Below are 18896 nucleotides of genomic sequence, written 5' to 3'. Positions count from 1 at the left end.
TGGGCGCGCCAGGGCTTCCAGCCTCTGCAAACGAACTCCAGACACGTGCACCCCCTTGTGCATCTGGCTAACGTGGGACCTGGGGAACCGAGCCTCGAACCGGGGTCCTTAGGCTTCACAGGCAAGCACTTAACCGCTAAGCCATCTCTCCAGCCCATAGTTTTCAACTTTTATTAGTAAGTTTCACCTTTCATTTAGCTATGTGAAGAGATGTAGGTTAAGGTTAGGTAGACTAAAGATAGTATCAGCAGTGGTGACATGAAGAAGGGAGCCTGTTGAAGAGATACTTCGACTTCAGGACATTGAAGTAGGTCTTTTTGGTCAGGAACAGTTAAATGCATGTCCAACGGTGTTCAGTGTATTATCAGATATCCACAGAATATACTGGGTAAATTTTGATTTACTACTCACCTCTTACTGATCACAGCCATTCAGCATGTGTGACCAGAGTGCTGTCATTCTCACTTATGGTTGTTGTCTATAATTTACCTAATGTAAGTTGAACAAACTTACACTGACCTGCCATGTTGAATTAAACTTCCAAGTACAATGTCACTAATTAAATCTTTTCTTTTGAGATTTAAAGTTGACTTCGCTTGTAACTCTCACTTATTTCACTGTGTTTAAAGTTCCCTAAATTCAAAGAAAGAGTCATGCTTTTGATGTAGCCTCTCTATAAACACAAGCTGCTCCTGGCTTCTGACTATATTCATCTGTATATCTACAGATTTATTTCTCTGAGGAGACCTCATGTTATTTTTTTGCTACATTTTGTTGGTTATATTTTTAATGTGAGTAATGTCAAAATAATGCCATGCATGTATGTGTGTGTGTGTGTGTGTGTGTGTGTGTGTGTGTGTGTGTGTGTGCATGTGTATGTAGGTATGAGCTTCAGGGAAGGCATCCATATTCTTTTTGCTAGGATGTTAGGATACATTTAGGTAAACTAAAATTAAAACTGAAAAGAAGGTAAAATTCTGTACTACATCACCAGATCATGAAATCTGTTGATAACAAGGAAATAAAACATGATGATGTTTTTCTGGCTACTCAAAAATATATCATATGACTGTTAGATATAAATTTGCATAAATGACTACTAAATAGTGGATTCAGTGAAACACTGTTTAGTTGAACCTTCCCCAAACTATGATAGCCAGCTTTTAAATTTTTTTTGTTCATTTTTTATTTATTTATTTGAGAGCGGCAGACTAGAGAGAAAGACAGAGGGAGAGAGAGAGAATGGGCACACCAGGACTTCCAGCCTCTGCAAACGAACTCCAGACGCGTGCGCCCCCTTGTGCATCTGGCTAACGTGGGACCTGGGGAACCGAGCCTTGAACCGGGGTCCTTAGGCTTCAGAGGCAAGCACTTAACCGCTAAGCCATTTCTCCAGCCTGATAGCCAGCTTTTAAACATTATCTGTCTCATCTCTCATTAACCAAAATGCCTTCAGATAGCATGTGAAATGAAGATCATACATCATAAGCCATTGACGTTTTACTAGCAAAACAAATTTTGTCAAATAAGGGTTGCAATAAATACAGAAAACTGAGTTTCTAGAACTCTGTAAAGTTGAGGGAAAAACTACTATTTCTGAAGAAAATGTGTTGTTAATGGGCCTGTGAATACACTTACTCTGTTAAAAAACCTGGAAGAAAGTTACTGGAGAGTTTAAATTTAGATTTTACCTAGGGAACACAAGATGCCACTAGAGAAAAGTCAGAAAATATTCTTTTTTTTTTTTTTTTGGTTTTCGAGGTAGGGTCTCACTCTGGTCCAGGCTGACCTGGAATTAACTGTCATCTCAGGGTGGCCTTGAACCTTGAACTCATGGCAATCCTCCTACCTCTGCCTCCCAAGTGCTGGGATTAAAGGCATGCGCCACCACACCTGGCTAGAAAATATTCTTATTTACCTGTTTCTTTTCCTTCTTGGACATTGCCTCAGATAAAAATCATAAAAGTATAATTACATTTTGTGGTTTCCTTAAATTTTAATGGAGTAAGCTATATTTCAAAACAAAATTCTGGATTAAGATGAATCTTATAATTTGAATATTCTAATCTTAGAATAGGTTTTGTTCACAGATGAAAAAAATGTTATTGTAATATGACTTAGGTGTCATTATTAGCATTTAAATTTGTTACATGTCGAATTGCTCCATAGGTGACTGATAGACTTACTTTTTAGCACATCAAAAGGCCTGGAATCAATTCTCAGCAAATTAATCCCCAAATTACTACTTGGTATATAACATTCCCTTTAACATAGGCTAAACTACTTCCTTATTTATGATCAAGCTTGCTTTGCAATGAAATCCACTGGTAGAAACATAAAGAGCTTTTTCTTTTAAAATTAAACACAGGGAATAGAAAACCAGGTTGAAAAATAATTTTTATTACAATAGCAAATGAAGAACAGTTTCTATCTATAAAAGAAAGGTAGATATCATGTTGCAGTTTCTTTTTCTGTCAACCCTATAAATTTGTAAACTCTGGGTTGCTCGTATCCCAAGACCTGTGCTTGATTGCTGGGAATTGTTAGGCTAGTGTTAGCACACCTAACAAAAATGATTGTGACTAAGTAAAAGATAACTTTGCTAATCACTTTACTAATTTTATAATTTCATTTGGATATTATAAAGATTAAAATTATAGACATTTTTTCTAGTAACTTTTTAAATATTATTTTCTCTTAAACATTTAAATTGACAGAAAACTAAACATTACCAAACCAAAGCCATCAAGTATTTGTTGCTTTTATTATGCTCTCAATCTATGCTTTATGATTAAATAAGGATGTGGCAGATTTGTAGAGGAATTATGAAAGAGCCACAAGAGTATCAGGATACTATAATTAACATTCAGATGTTGAAACATAGCTATATTTTCACCCTAGAGCATAGGCAGCATCAAAGTAACAGACATTTATATGCACCATGAAAAACATTAGCCCTCCTGGCACTTCACTTTTTCCCAGGTAGTGTATATTAGTACCTGAATTCTGGAAGATTAGACATTCCTTGAAGCTCTTGACAATATTTGTGACTTTTTAAAAATTATTTATATGTTTATTTGAGAGTGACAGACAGACAGAGAGAGGAAGAGGCAGATAGAGATAGAGAATGGGCGTGCCAGCCACTGCAAACGAACTCCAGTCGCGTGCAACCCCTTGTGCATCTGGCTAACGTGGGTCCTGGGGAGTCAAGCCTCGAACCGGGGTCCTTCGGCTTCCCAGGCAAGCGCTTAACCACTAAGCCATCTCTCCAGCCCCAATATTGGTGACTGTTATAACTGATTAAGAAGTTAAATATTCTGTTCAATGGCATTAACATCTAAAAATAACATAGAAGCTAATTACTAACATTTCATCCTAGCATATGTAAAGATTGAATAACATTTTGATATAGAAACCAGCCCTAGCAGATATGATTTTTCAATGGCAGCAATGCTGCGTAGTAATATTTTTAATTTTTGAATACTTATTTCAATTAGAGTTAAAAGGTCATAGCGTAATAGTTGTGAATTAAAATAATATATTAAGCTGAAAGCAATGTGCAAGTGGAAATACTTTCTTTGGACTTCTTTGTTATCAAGTTACAATTTGGTAATAATAAAGAGCTTGGTAATCAACAACTGATTGCTTCCTACAAAACCTCCTCCCCACCCTTTGGCATATATGATAACCCTATTTTCCACCGAGGGAATAAAACCATCAAAAATATGCTAAAATATTTACACACTGTTGAATGCTGCTGGTTGTATAGGGCACAAGTCCAGTGTGACAATTCTGTGCCCAAAAGGGTAATGGAAACCATCTTTGAGAAGCATGCAAACAGCTAGGAGATCCCAGCCAGATAGTGAGGTCTGCATGACAAGTGAGGGGATGTTAAATCAGAGGGAAGAAATGCATTCCAGAGCCCTGCTGTCAGTTTCACAAATCCGAGGCTGGATTCTGCAGACCTGTAAGGAAACTCCTCTGCTCTTGCAAATGATGCCATGCCAATACTCTTCTTTGGGCTTCCTTCCATAGAAGGATGCCACAATGTCAGAATGCCCAAAGCTGGGCGGTTCACCTCGCTGATCCTTCTCCTGTGTCATAACAAGTTCAGGAGCTTTCTAAGTGAGAGGATAATGAACATGTGCAACATGAGTCTGTATAACATAAAAATAATTGGCTATATGTGATGTTGGAATCTTGCAAAGGACAACCTGATTAAAGGAAAGAGCCAGTTTTCATATATATTGCTGGCAGAAAACAGAGTTGTAGACTTTTCAAAAACTAACCTGGAAAGGGAGTTAATATTAAAAGCACTCTAACTTTGGCCCAGCATTCTTTTTTCTTACTTGTTTATTATTAAGAACATACTTTGTATGGATACATTATGTGTTAGTACCATCTTTTCCCTCCTCCCTGCCCTCCTTCTGCAGGGGGTCTTCCTCAGTGGGGTTGCTGGTATTCCCCATGGGGTGAAGCAGTCAGTTATTGTGAGGAGGCAGTGCCTCTGGGCATGACATCCCAATCTATGGCTCTTACAATCTTTTGGCCCCCTCTTCCATACAATTCCTGAGCCTTGAAGGGTGTGTTTTAAGTCTATTTCAGTGATAAGCTCTCAGGAGCCTCTGGATTTCTGCTTTGGTATGTGTTGAGTGTCATGAGCATCTGTCTCCTTCACCTCAGCGTTAATTGTCAGTGTGGCTATGGAAGAAGCACTATTGCTTGTCCCCCAAGTCCTGGGTGGTTTTGCCTGTGGCCCAGCATTGTTATCCCTGTGATTCTACCACACATAAACACAAACTGCAGCTTGTGAAAATTAGCCCATAGTAATATGTAGTGATAATGTTTATAAGAAAATTGAAAAGTCAAGGATGACAACTGATAAATCTATGAGTAAATTATGTCCGATATTTTATTGACAATTGAAATGAATGTAAAAAAGCATATATGTATATACATATATGTATTACATACTTCAAAAATAAAACATGACAAAAAGTCCTGCATGTGTATGTGGGGGTGTATGTCTGTTTGGGGTCTGTCTATTCATGCATATAAAATTTAATGGGAGCAGAGAATACCAGTTGATTAAATGATGGTTTTGTTGGGATCATTAGTGTGAGTTTGAGAATGAGAGAAATAAAGAAAGAAACTTAGAAGTTTAAAAGAAGAAAAGACTTAAATCCTTGAGGATATACATATGTTCTTGTGCAAGAAATAGAGATTTTACACACATACTACTGAAGATAGAAACCAGATTCCCACAGATGCTAAGAAACCAATTTACCTCTGACTTATAACTCCAGCCCCCAAGAAAAGGAGGCAAGCAAAGAGGAACAAAAAAGAAAATATTAATTTTGTCAATAAACCTCCCCAGTTACTTAGGGACCCATACAATTACTGTCAGTATAGGAAATTGCTATTTTTAAGCATATGTAAAATGCATGTTTGGAGATGAATGCAGGAAAATCAGCCACCCCCAAAAAAAAAAAAAATTCTGATGCTCATATTCATATCACCATTTCTTAGAAGTATTAGGTTAAGCAAGTTCTATATCTTCTCACATTCTCCTTCTCCAATTCAAAATGATATTACCTTTTCACGTATGATACAAACGAACTGTCCCATGATTCTTGGTAAATATGATGCATTTTGAACCAACAAACAAATTCACAGTGGAGGTGTGAGATTTCATGCAAAATTTATAAGCAACCTTTGAATTCTTCTGCCACATTTGACTGTCTAAATTAATTCATTTCTCTCAAAAAACGTTAACTACTACATTTGTTAGAGCCAAATCTCTTTATAGTGGCATTTCCTCAAGTTAAGTGAAAGGCAGATTATTTTGTTGTGTTGATTAGGGCGACAAAGGGAGGGAGGTGGAGTAAAAAAAAAATTGGAAAGGAAACAAGAAATTTGGAGAACTATCCATGTACACCTCTTCTAGACACTTGAGTAAACACAGCGTTAGCTTTTTAGGACTCTGCCCCATGGAGTGCAAGGGCATAAAATACAGATTTCATCTCTTGCTTATGTCCTCTGGAGTCACTTATCCTTTCGCTCATGTGACTCAGAAACCTTTTGTGTGCAGAACCAGTAAGCTAGACTGTGAATTAGACTCTAAACTACTCTGTTAATACCTATGATTCTTTAACAGGCAGCTTCAAGTTCACTGAATCATTTTCTATGTTAGCATTAATTTTTTAATGGAGTTGTGAACTCATTTACTGTATTAATTGCCGTGTGAATTAGATAGTCTGTCTTGCTTCTGAGTTATTTTCTCAAAAACTGGAAGAAAGATTAGTCAATGCAATCATTTTCATTAAAAAATAAAATAATTTATTGAAATATGCTTATGGGGTAAGTCTAATCTTTTGATATATGTATGCAATACTTACTAATCAAATCAGGGCACTGGCATTTCTTAGCAAGTCTTAGGTAAGAGCCTGCTTGAGGTTTTTTCTTTTTTTAATTTTTATTTTTTAAGGAGCTGTCATCTACCTGTAGCTAGAAGTTGGGGACTATATGTTTCCAATGACATTAGTGGTTTTTCAAAGGAAAGAGATGTGATTTGAGTGAGGGAGCCTACATAGGTTGAAAAACCACCCATATACTCGTATATAACTTTCATGGAAAGTCATGAATGCATTGTAATGTTTCAGAGGTCCAGGTCTTTCAGTATCTGCAAATAATCTTTTCAGCAACTCTGCTGTTTCTCATATCTCACATAGGAATACATCTAACAGAACAGTTTGACTGAAGAAAGCTGTTTGAGAATTTGTTCCCAGCCAATTGTGCATCAGCTTTCAAGCAGGCTACAAACATTATGGATGAGAATACTATATGACCTGAGGAATTCACAGATACTCTTCATCTCCACTTCAGGCTGCCTCCTTTTTCTTATTGTTCTATTTATCAACAATATAAGGTTTCACAAACAGTTGTCTGTAGCCAACATATTCTAAATTCCTTGGCATAAAGATGTCCAGAAAAAAAAAAAAAAGACTCTCACAAAAGACGAATGAAGAGGCAAAATATGCCATTTTTCTTTTGAATACTGCTTGATATACTGGAGATTTCACTTCATGTTTTTTTAACCACAGGCATATGTTCTAAAGCTTGAGCTGTAGAAGGTAGTACTTAGCATCTTCATAGACTGAAACCTGACCTACATGTGCTAGGATTGAACAGACTCCCCTGGACAATGTCAGCAAGAAAACTCATGTCCAGGTCACAAGAAAGGAGCAAATGTCCCTGGTGCCAGGGCAGCACTTGATCTGCTTGCATTGTGTACCTCATCAGGGCTCAATGACTTCTAAGGCATTTTGGTTTAACAGAGAGGTTGATTACTTAAATCAAATACACATTAAAATATGCTTGCATCTCAGTGACTTTGAAGTGTTTTTTTTTTTTTTTTTTAAAAATTGTAGTCTTTTAACGATTCATCTTCCCAGGTACCACATGCCCTGTGTGGGTGCTGTGGTCCTAATTATGCATGACCTTTTATTTATTTTTCATTTCTTTCCTTTTCTTTTTCTGTTCTTTCTTTTTCTTTTTTTTGTTGGCAAGCAAGAGATCCAGATCATCTCTTCCTCTGGTTAGATTATCTATTTTCTGAATCGTAAAGCTGTCACTGCATAACCTTGAAAAATCTCTTTAAACATGCAAGTTTGGCCGCATGTGTTATCCAAAAGATGCCTGGATAGCTAGAATCTCCTGAGAGTATTATAACTTGTGGTTTCAGTTACAATAAGTGATCCAATTTTTTTTTTTTTTTTCTGTCTTGCTCTTCTTGGTTGTAAGAGAAAATCTGCAGAAGAAATTAGAGAGCACTTCATTTCCCTCTTAACTCTTCCTTCTGGCTTTGTCTCTGTGTTCAAAGTGGCTTTATATTTGCTTTGAAGATGAGGTTGGTCACTGAATTGGTAAGTAGTGTCTAAATTCCATATGATGACTGGTGATCCACCGATCCTATCACCCTGGGAGTGATCAGTCACACTGATGTTCAAAGTCAGAGCCTGGGTAAATTGCACTATATTCAAAAGCTGCCTAATGCTGTGATCCATATCTTATATTTGCCCCCATGTTGAGATTGCAGTGACTGTTTGAATACTGTGACTTGGTATCATGAGTGTTTAAGGACTTGCCAGTTTACCTTCCACTAGAGCACAGGAACACATACTCATCTGAGGAAGGAGACGTTGCCAATGGCAAAGACTACAGATGCCATGCTCAGCATGGTTTGTGGTTTTAGAAAGAGAAAGGTTGTGAGAGGACAGGCTGATTACAGTGGCTTTATGGTTGGGCCTAGGAAAAGAAGAGCAATGGGAAACACCTGGCAGTAAATGCCTCGTCACCCACAATGTTTGCCTCAGGTGCACAGGTGCTGCCCATCTCATAGTAACATAGTAAATTATGTTCTACTCGCAGCTCCAAGTTCCGTGGGTTTTCCATTCCTACTCCTCTTTTGAATATGAGCTTTGAAACAGACATCTTGACAAGTTCAGGCAGTTTTCACCTCACTTTTCCTGACAGTAATACTATACGGAGATTTTTGAATGAATTCTAAATGAAAATATCTCTACAGGCAGAAAAATTTACCAGTAAGGTGCAACGCTTCCACATTTAGGTATTCTTTATCAAGATTTGAAATGAAAAGATAATAACTGTTATTAAAAGGTCCTAATGAATAAATATAACTTTTCTTCTAGTTCAAGACAAATGTAACTTGTGAGTGATAACTTAAAAATAAATTATTATGAATCATTTACATATTTAAGTATTAATGTAAATCATCAAATGAGTAAAAGTATTGATTAAACATAAGAAAAACTCTCATTTGCCTATTTTATAAAATCATATAGAAATCAGTGAGAAAATTAGTCTTTACAAAAGCATAAAAAATTGGCCAAAGATAAAACACAGAGGGAGAGATACGATAATCACACAATGTCGGTCATCAGTAATGTGGCATGAATGCATATAGAAATAATTAGGCATGCTAACTCTATAATGTTAGTCAAAAATCATTAAAAAAGAATGCTGATTTAAACTTCATGAGCACATTTAGCCATCAGAACTAAATATGTAAATATAAATTTGAATATACTTGGCTCAGCAATTGTACAAATACATTTCAAAAATTTATCACTACGAAAATCACACACACACACACACACGCACACACACACAAATGTGTGTAGCCAAATGATGTGGGTCTAGAAAGAATCAGCATATGATTGAAGGAAGCCTTCTTAAAAGATAAAGTCAAGCTACCTGTACTGTTTCCCAAGGTGATTTTGCTGAAGTGAGCTGCGCTGCAGTATGGGTAGTTGTGTGTACACAGATCCTGAATATGCTTAGTAAGTTGCCTGAAGACAAAGAACATTACTAAAACCCTTTGTTTTCTAAATAACATTGACTTCAATTTTTAAATAAGAATTCAATGTTGTTTGACGATTCCAAAATGTGTTTTACAGACAATAAAATATCTCTTCAGTGATTATACATGATCTGTTATAATACTCACCTGCAGTTAAGTCATAGTTCCCCAAATGGGTAGACCTTTCTTATGTGTTTTTCTTTTTCCTCTAAGTAGTAAGGAGCTGTGCTCACATATATCTTATTTAGAGATTCTTAACTTGTATTTAACCTGATTGCCCCAAGCTCAGACAAATAAATGCAGTTGTGTAGTCGTTTACATTGTTAATTTCATAAAGTCATAGGAAAGATCATGTCTGTCTCTTGCATTTTGTTCCTGATCATTGGCCAGTGTATCAATATGAACTTTCAAATTATTAGTGAGGTCAGATATTTAGATATAGCAACAAAATAATGTTGGACATATTTAAGTTTACCATACACATGGCTTGCCTTCAAGGATGCATTGGTGAAACAGGGCATTCATTTTATTTATTTTTTTTTTAATTTAATTTATTAGTTTTCTTTTCAGTAAATACAGGCAGTTTGGTACCATTATTTAGGCTCATCTGTGATCTACCCCCTCCCATTAGACCCTCCTTGTTATTGAAAATGGGTCGTGCATTGTGGAGTTAGCCCCCAGTTATTAGTATGATAAATGTCTCTGAAAATCATGACCCAACATGTAACTCTGACATTCTTTCCACCCCCTCTTCCGCAAGATTTCCCTGAGCCATGTTGGGTTCATTTTTGGTCTGCTTCAGTGCTGAGGTGTTGGGGGCCTCTGAGGCTCTGGCTCTCTGATTTGGTAGGAGTTGATTTTTCTCTGCATTGATCTCCTTCCCCTTTGTGCTGGTATCCAGTTCACAGGAAAACATCACCCTTGCTTATTTCGCCAGTTGTCCTTAGTTTCAGTTGGGCCCCTTCTGAGGTATGTTGGGGAAGCTCTCTTCTTAGGATCTGCATCTATCTGGAAAAGAGAAGCAGATTCTCCAACGGAGAGTAAGTTAGCACCCAGAAAATTGAGATAACACTTACTTTTTTGATAGACAGTTTGATAGGTGTAGGCCCTCTTATACCCCGTGATTGATGGTAGCTTGATATTGTAGAGTGGGCTTGTGTTTGGGTATGGTTCTGACTTGTTTCCCAGCTCCAGCTAAGGGTCTAGTACCACTGAGTGGATCAGTTAGCCAAATCAAGAGCAATTGATTCCTCACCATGGCTGTGTACCACTATTGCACTTGTGTGGGTATCACATCCGGTTAATTGTTGCTACTTAGGTTAAACAATGTGTTGCTTGGACAGATCTTGGTCACTTCCCCCAGTCGCCTATGTAGCGCCTTCTGGCACTAGACACGCTGACTATCTGGGGACTGACTCTCTCCTGGCTTCCAGCCATGTCATTCCATTTTACGTGTCAGCTGCGTATGGAGTCTTCAGCAATAGGGTCTTACCACTGGCCTTTGGTGGGTCATCAATTACTCTGACAGAAGTCTGTCATTGTTTTGGGAAACCTTGTAGGTTTCTCTGATCAAAAGCTCATTGTGGATTGTAGGCCCAAGCTGGAAGTGGGGGTTACAGGTCAGTGTCCACTATGAAATTGAGGAAAAAGATAACTAATATACCAGAGTTAGAGAGGAGAGAGATAGAGGGGAGAGGGGGAGAGGGAGGGAAGGAAGATGTAGGAGATTTAGGTCAGTCTTGATCCTACCCTCTCCAGTGTCTTGTGGTTCAGGTGTTTCCTGTAAGGGACTAGTGAAGGTTCAGTCATTTGGTCTGTCTTTTAGGAAGTAGAATTTTATGTCATTTTATTTTTATTTATTAATGAGAAAGAGAGAAAGGGGAGATGATACATAGATGATAGATAGGTAGGTAGGTAGGTAGATAGACAGACAGACAGACAGGCAGATAGAGAGATAGATAGATAATGGGCTTACTAGAGACTCTAACCACTGTAAGTGAACTATAGACACATATGCCACTTTGTGCATCTGGGTTTATGTATTTACTGGGGAATTGAAGCAGGGTCCTCAGGCTTTACAGGAAAGTGTCTTAACTGCTCAGTCATGTCTCCAGCTCCCTTATTTTTAAATACATAAATAATATTCTAGTTGTTAATCTAGCAACAAGCATTCTGGCACAAATGACTGGCAAACTCTTAGTCTCTGTGAAATGAAAAGTTTATAGTTTGACATATGAGTATTTAATATATTCAACTCACACTTCCACATTCTGTGTTTCTGTTTCTATTCTGTTCACCAACAGTATGTTTCCCATTGTAGAGTTACTTCTTTTATCTCCAACAATAAAAATAATTGGAAACATATTCAGTAAAAAGAACTGTGGTGGATGGTGTGGTCAAATGATTATATTTCCTTAGAAGTGGGGCATGTTTTTCTAGTGGGATGTAACTGACAGTCACACAGTACCCAAAACTCAAATCTTCACAAATGTAAAATTTTCAGTTCTCTATTTCATTATTATTTTCACTTATGGGTAATGTTGCCATATTTATTCTATCTGTTCTTTAGCCTAATGATAGCACTACTGCTCACAGATTAAAACAACATCTCGGGGGCTGCAGAGATGGCTCAGTGGTTAAGGTGCTTGCTTGCACTGTCTGGCAGCTTGGGTTCAACTCCTCAGCATGCACATATAGCCAAATGCAAAAAGTGGCACATGAGTCGAGTTTGTTTGCATAGGCAAGAGGCCCTAACATGCCCATTCTTTGTCTCTCTCTCCTTGCATATAGATAAATAAAAGTATTTAAGAAGGGTGTCATTATCATTGAAACCCATTCTCAGATTCTTCCTTCACCTTCCATGTCTTGGTCCCTAAGTCTAGGAACTTATGCACCCCTCAAAACTTGACGAACAGGTATGCAACTGCTTTGTAGTGCTGTCCTCTCATTCCGCTCCAGCACATTTCCTAATCCTTCCCTCCTCTGCTGATTTCTGTGCACATTTCCAATTGCCTACTAAACTTGGCAGTGATTTCACTTTCCCAGTGTTTGTGATCCCTGCAAGATGTTCATCTGCAGTTGCCCATGCCATCTCTTTTGCTGTGGGGTGCCGATATACTTGGCATGCTCACTGGAATTCCCTCTGAGCCAGTCCTATACCTTTCATGTGGAGACTATGGGAACTTGAGGGACTTTTCATAAGGAGGGAAGTCTCCAGGCTTTTGATGTTTCAACACATCCTATTGCTCTTCTGTCCCCTTATATCTGTATATCCTCTTGCCATACATCAATCTATGAAGCTGCTGCCTCCTGACTTTTAAGTTAGGATATGATTTTCCTAGAAATGGGAAAAAATATCCCCAGGAATGGTGCCATGTTATGTGTACCAAGTGCTAAGATCTCAATGTTTGTTTCCTCTCCAGAGTTCACAGTGAGATCTTAAACCTTATGGAGGTGGAATTAGCATACAAATCCTTTGGGGAATGATTAAGTTATGATGATGAATGGATCAAGAAGGGCATCTACAGCTGGGTATATTGGTGCATGCTTTTAATGCCAGCACTCCAGAGGCAGAAGGTAGAAGGATCGCCATGAGTTCAAGACCAGCCTGAGACTGCATAGTCAGTTTCAGGTCAGCCTAGGCTAGGGCAAGATACTACCTTGAAAAAACAAAAACCAAAAAAACAAAACAAAACAACAACAACAAAAAAAAAAAAAAACCACTAATGGCCTGTCTGCCATCATACAACATAAAAGATCTCAAGAGAAGACACTAACTACTGCATTATAAGAATACAGCAAGAAGGCCCTTTCTTTGAAGGAGAAAGTGAGCCCTCACCTATCACGAAATCTGCTGATGCTTTTGATCTTAGATCTGAGCCTCTAGAGCAGTGTGAAGTAAATTCTGCTGCTTATAATCTACCCAGTATAGAATTTTTAACTAAAAATGTTAACACGCAAAGAACTAAGCTTTTTATGGTGATTTTAAACATATTATTTGGTTTCCCTTCCCCTACATTTCCCCAACCCTTCAGGCCCATGTCCTCTTCCCACCAGAGCCTTACTTCTGTCTTCATGTTACAAGAGTCCTTTTGTCCATCCCATTCTTTCTGGACACCTTATGCTTCCATCCATGTTCTTTTACGTACCTGTTTCATAGCCTATATGCACACTTGGTATCCCGTGCTCAGAAGGACAAAAATATTATGCATTCTCTCTCCTACAGCATTTTGTTCTAGCTGCCTGAACAGATTTTGAGATGAAATCAGATTGTGAGTCTCCTCCATATCCAGCTTTCTCTCTTATCCTTAATTCCCCAACTTTATTTGCTTGGGCTGGGTTTTCTTCTTCTCTTCTGTTGGTGATCAGGTGATGGTGGTATTGGAACTTAAATGAGGAAACATAGCTGTGAGCTTTCACTTTTCTCCTAGGCTTGATCCTAAGTATATCTCATCTTCAAACTATGAACTCATTCATCTGGTATCTTTGTTCCCTGGCTTATTTCTGATTAAAACAGACAAACAAACAAACAAAAAACCATGAGTCAAATGGCCTTTCTGTGTTTTCAAAATTCACAGTGGGAACACCTGGCAGGGGTAGGCTGATTATATTAAAGACAAATAGAAAATCCCATCATTTGGCAATCCTATTATACCACTGAAGTAGCCTTCTTCTAAAGGTTAGAACATGACTGTGTAATAATTTATTGTATGTTAAGAAAAAAAAATCTAGTTAATACAGTTGTTAAAAGCACCACTGAGTTATTTTGTTAATCTTGATACCTCAGGTCTTTTAAATGGGCATATGCCTAAACAATGGAAAAAGAAATGTAAAACTGGGCTAGAGTTCTTGCAAATTGACTGTGTGAGAGATTATTTTCTTGGCAGTGGGAAACTGCAGTAGTGTGACAGTTTACAGCCCACACAACCTGCCTAACATGACTACAGGTGCTATGGCTAAGCTTATAGGTTGTGGCATCACTGTTCTTTGACATCAGACCACCTCTTTACAGTCTTCATCTTGGCCCATCAGTGTTAACATAATTCTTTTGTGTTATGTTCTTTTAAATTCAGTGTTCTCATCTATAAAATGGGTATTGTGAGAACATCGTTGTAAACATGAAGTCACACATTTCATATGGAGCACCTAGGAGTGCCCAGTAGTCTCAAACCCTGAGGGTAAGCTGACATCATCTTCATGGTGCTTATTTTTCTCTCCACTGAAAAATCTCACAGACTAAAGAATTTAAAAAAAAAAAAACATTAAGAATATTAACATGGTGTTGGATAGATTACTCAGTGGCTAATGTCTTGCTTGCAAAACCTACTGAACTGGGTTCTTTTCCCCTGTACCCACATAAAGCCAGATGCACAAAGTGACACATGCATCTGACATTAGCTTGAGGTGGCTGGAGGCCCTAATACACCAATTCTTTTTGCCTCTCATCTCTGATTTTAAATAAATATTTTTTTTTTCTAATGGCCAGTGAAAAATCTCAGGGGAGGTTCCGAATTAATTTGAACTGAAATGAGGAAACAAGAAGCCTAAACAGGAGCAAAATATGTAGCAGAGGAGATTCTGTTTAGACATAAAATAGAAATCACACATATATATGCCACATGAGGATGATGGTTGACAGCTCTTCTCTCAAGGAAAGCTAAATGAGTGACTCCTGAGTTTCCAGATCCACCCTTACCAATGGTCTTGACTATAAAAATGATATCCCTGCTCTGGAGCAACACATTAGTCGAGTTGTCTGTTATTGCTCATGTTTTTGCACATTATTCATACTTATTCTGAAATTTACAGAAAATAATGCATGGTACTTAACACCAAACTTTAATTTATACCATGTTACACAGAAGCTACACTACAGAATCTAATAGACATTAAATAACATTCAGTATGTGCAATAATTGGCAGATTAATTGATTTTTTTTAAAGTTTACAGTAGAGTAATATAGACACAAGCAAACACTGAAGAGATGAATTTATAATGAGAGAATGATTGTGATGTTCTGGTTGGAAAATTTGGAGCCATCTTAAGTAATGCAATACTTGACTATGGCAAAAGGCTAACATGATGTTGAAGGAGTCATCTGGCTTTGCACATCAAACTAGGGCTTGCCTTTATTTTAAAAGAAAAAGCAACAGTCAAACCACTTGATGATTGCAACAATATTCATGACCTGTAGTGCTGACAGTCTATAGATTGATGCAGTCTTCAGCTGTGGAAATACTGAGTCATGCAGAAGATGAGAAGTTTTAATATCAAAAAAATATTTATATAGTCAGCAGATTGTCAGTAAAGGTGGTTTAGATTATATGAGTCACCCCACAGAGACTATGTCAGGTTGCAAATTATTTTACCACAAAATTATTTGAAAATAAGTAAAGCAAACTGGAGTATCTTGATACAACTATGATCCTTTTGTTTAATATATTTCAAATTACTTTCCCTCATCCTTTTCCTTTATAATTTTTTGCTTCCTCTTTTTGAAATGGGGGGGCTTGTTAATTCTGCTTCTAAGGAAAATGCCAGGGTGCTCCTTACACAAGGGGGCTGCGCTTTCTTCCAGGACACGAGTGCTATGTAGTGTGTGGACTGTGATGTGCAATTCTGTGATGCTGTTCACTCTCCTTCCATATTTTCCCTTTCTCATTGTGTTATCTGCTTTGAACATTGTCTTAATGTCTTTATTCAAGGATGTGCTTGTGTTTGTAATGGAATCCATTACTTGATGAAATTCTTGGACAGGTTGAGAAATATTATTTGAGTAACAATAAAAATTTAAAACTATACTGAGTCTTTTTTTTTTTCAATTTCTGTTATCCAGTCCAGACTTACAACATTTTTAAAGGGTCAAGAAAACAGTCTTTGATTTTGGCACCCACACAACAATTGTCATGTCTCATTTCTGCCAACTCCTTTCAAAGACTTCATTTCATGGCTTAGTATTTTGTTCTAAATGACTTCAGAGTATTGTGGACTTTCTACTTTCCCACATAGTATGCTTCAAGTAGTAAAGGAAATTGAAAGAAGTGTTGGATATCATAGCTAGCTCAATTGGGACAACATATATATTTCAATAATGTATCCACATTAGTGGATCTCAGTGTGTGTTGTGTGTGTGTGAATGTATGTAATTACTTGTCACTTACTCTTCAGTAAGTCAGAAAAGAAAAAAAAAAACAAATTGATAATAACATCAAATAGATACAAGCAAAAAGTAGTATGCTAATTTCCCATTTCAGAAATAACTGCATTAAACACAAACCATAGTCAGTATTTTCTGCATATCCTCTGATAAAACTAATTTTACCTGTGTGTTGAAATTAATCTAGGATCATGTATCTATCCTTGTCACTATTTTTAAACCTACCAATTTTATTTGCATACAAGCTATCTAAAATACATTCTGAGGAAAAATGAATTAAAATACATAATTGATCAATGTTTGCACTATTTATTATGACCAACAATTTTAGTGATAATATTAACTCCACTTTTAGCATAATTAACAACTCACTGTGTTTTTAAATAATCTCATTTTGCAATGAATTTCAAGAGAATTCTTAGTCCAAGCATATCACTATGCTGCTTGCTGGAGGGATTGCTGCAACACTTCCCAAATTTCCCCCAAGTTGATTATGCTTTTTATCTCCCAGAATCAGCTTGTTTTGATGTTTTCAGTAATGTTTTAATTTTTGTTTCATTGTATTCTCCTATCTGAAGATACTAAAATCATAGCAAAGAACTTTTTCCTGTATGAAAAGCAAAATTTTTGGACTGGGGAGTTGCCAAGCAGTTCAGGCTACTAGTTTGCAGAGCCTGCCATCCTGGGTTCTATTCCCCAGTAACCACATAGCACCAGATGCATAAGTTGGCACATGCACCTGGAGATTGTTTGCAGCAGCAAGAGGCACTGGAGAATTCATACTCTCTCTCCTCCCCTTTCTTTCTGTTTGTGAATAAATAATTACAAAATCTGAGACACTCTCCTAGTAGAAATTCTTGTCATACTGTTAACTTCACTGTGTTGGCTGACTGTTTTAAAGAGCACGTTGCCCTTGGGTCATTTCTCATAGTTGCTTGATTTTAGTCTCCAAACCCAATGTGTTGCAAGTCATGGACATTTATGAATGCTGCATGCCTGCTAAATTGTTTCCCTTTTCTCTTGTTTTTCAGGTCTACAGCATCAAGACAAAAGCAAGGAATCAGCCTGGTACTGAAGCACAGTGTTAGCAGGTCGAGTTGCAACCTGAATCCAAATGCCCACTAGGAAAGATGCCATTGGGACTTTATATCGTGAAGTGGGACATGAGGAACATGTGAGGAGAAGAGGCAGTGTCAGGCCCTTGACTTTAGTGTTGACCCTCTACTGGAGGCAGCAGAATGGGTCCTCCTCATTGAAGGAAAGCGTCCTTTCCCTAATCCGAGCCTTTGTCAAGCATGCATCTCTTTCTTTTTTACTCCCGTGCTTTTATCAGTACCCAAGTTCATTTTTCTTTTTTATTTTATTATTATTTTTTTTTCTTTTTGAACCAGCCACCTCATCAGGAAAAGATGAACCACAAATGAAAACACTCATTCTTTCAGGAAAGCAATTTTGTAGCTCTATGTGCATCTGTTTTTGTAGAATTATGGAAGTTTGGTTGAGCATGGAGGGCTATTTTTGAGGGATGTATTATTTTAATATTGTAAAAATTGTTGAGTTCTGTTTAAAGAACTTACTCTCAGAGAAGCACTGGTAAAAATGTTAAAAAATGCTGATCTGTAAAATGTCTGTGATGTGCTCCTGTATCTGCTTTTGAGGGTACCTTAAGTGTTTGATATTTTATCCTTTCTACAAAAATAGTCCTTCCTTTGACAAACCAATGCAGTGTTGTTTTTATAATAATTCTCAGTGAAGATTTAATTCCATGCTAGCTCACTTAGCATTCAGTTATATGTGTAGCTTGGAAAGGGAGGGGGTTTGCCCTTGGCACAGTAATGGAAGATTTTATTACTTTGATTTGTCTGAAAGAATACTTGGAGGTAGATTCAGTAGGAAATGTGTATAAACTCACAGTTGGATAGAATTTTTGCCTAGAGAATAAGAATTCTCTCTTTCTAGTTCACTCAAGTTTGATAAATATAACCAGAGTTTATGTACAACTTTTATACTGGCAAAATGTATTTAATTCTGCAAACAATAGGCACCAGCTACTAATTATCTTTATTTCTAATTATTCATTAATGGTAACTTGAAAAGCCATATTTTAAGTGAATTTATTTCCTGGAGAAAATCTGAAAGACTAGTATTAGAAAAGTCATTACATTTTGCTTTCAGTCATTATGTAAACTGAAAAATATATATTACATATGCACTATGTTAATTATAGCATTTTGCAAGATTTTTATGGTTAGGTATAGTTTAACTCTTTTAAAACATTAGTATAAAATTAAAGTTATATTGGAATTTAATTTACAATAATTATTGAAAGCAGAATGGAAAGTTTTCTAAAAGAAGAA

General features: G+C 37.1%; 1 protein-coding gene across 2 annotated transcripts in view; it reads left to right on the top strand.

Annotated features, from left to right (window-relative positions):
- The window catches only part of Vgll3 (vestigial like family member 3), a 44696-nt gene extending 26038 nt beyond the window's left edge, over positions 1-18658 (top strand). For both annotated transcript variants that reach the window (XM_045147820.1, XM_045147819.1), the window contains exon 4: positions 17571-18658. In XM_045147820.1, the coding sequence (XP_045003755.1) occupies positions 17571-17614 (44 nt within the window). In that variant the 3' untranslated portion in view covers positions 17615-18658. The remainder of the gene's footprint in view (positions 1-17570) is intronic.
- Positions 18659-18896: the final 238 nt, after the last annotated feature.

This window comes from Jaculus jaculus, chromosome 4 (genome assembly GCF_020740685.1).
Source record: "Jaculus jaculus isolate mJacJac1 chromosome 4, mJacJac1.mat.Y.cur, whole genome shotgun sequence".
NCBI classification, from domain to species: Eukaryota; Metazoa; Chordata; class Mammalia; order Rodentia; family Dipodidae; genus Jaculus; species Jaculus jaculus.
Note: the sequence above shows the minus strand (reverse complement) of the source record. Positions and strands in the feature narration are given on the sequence as shown.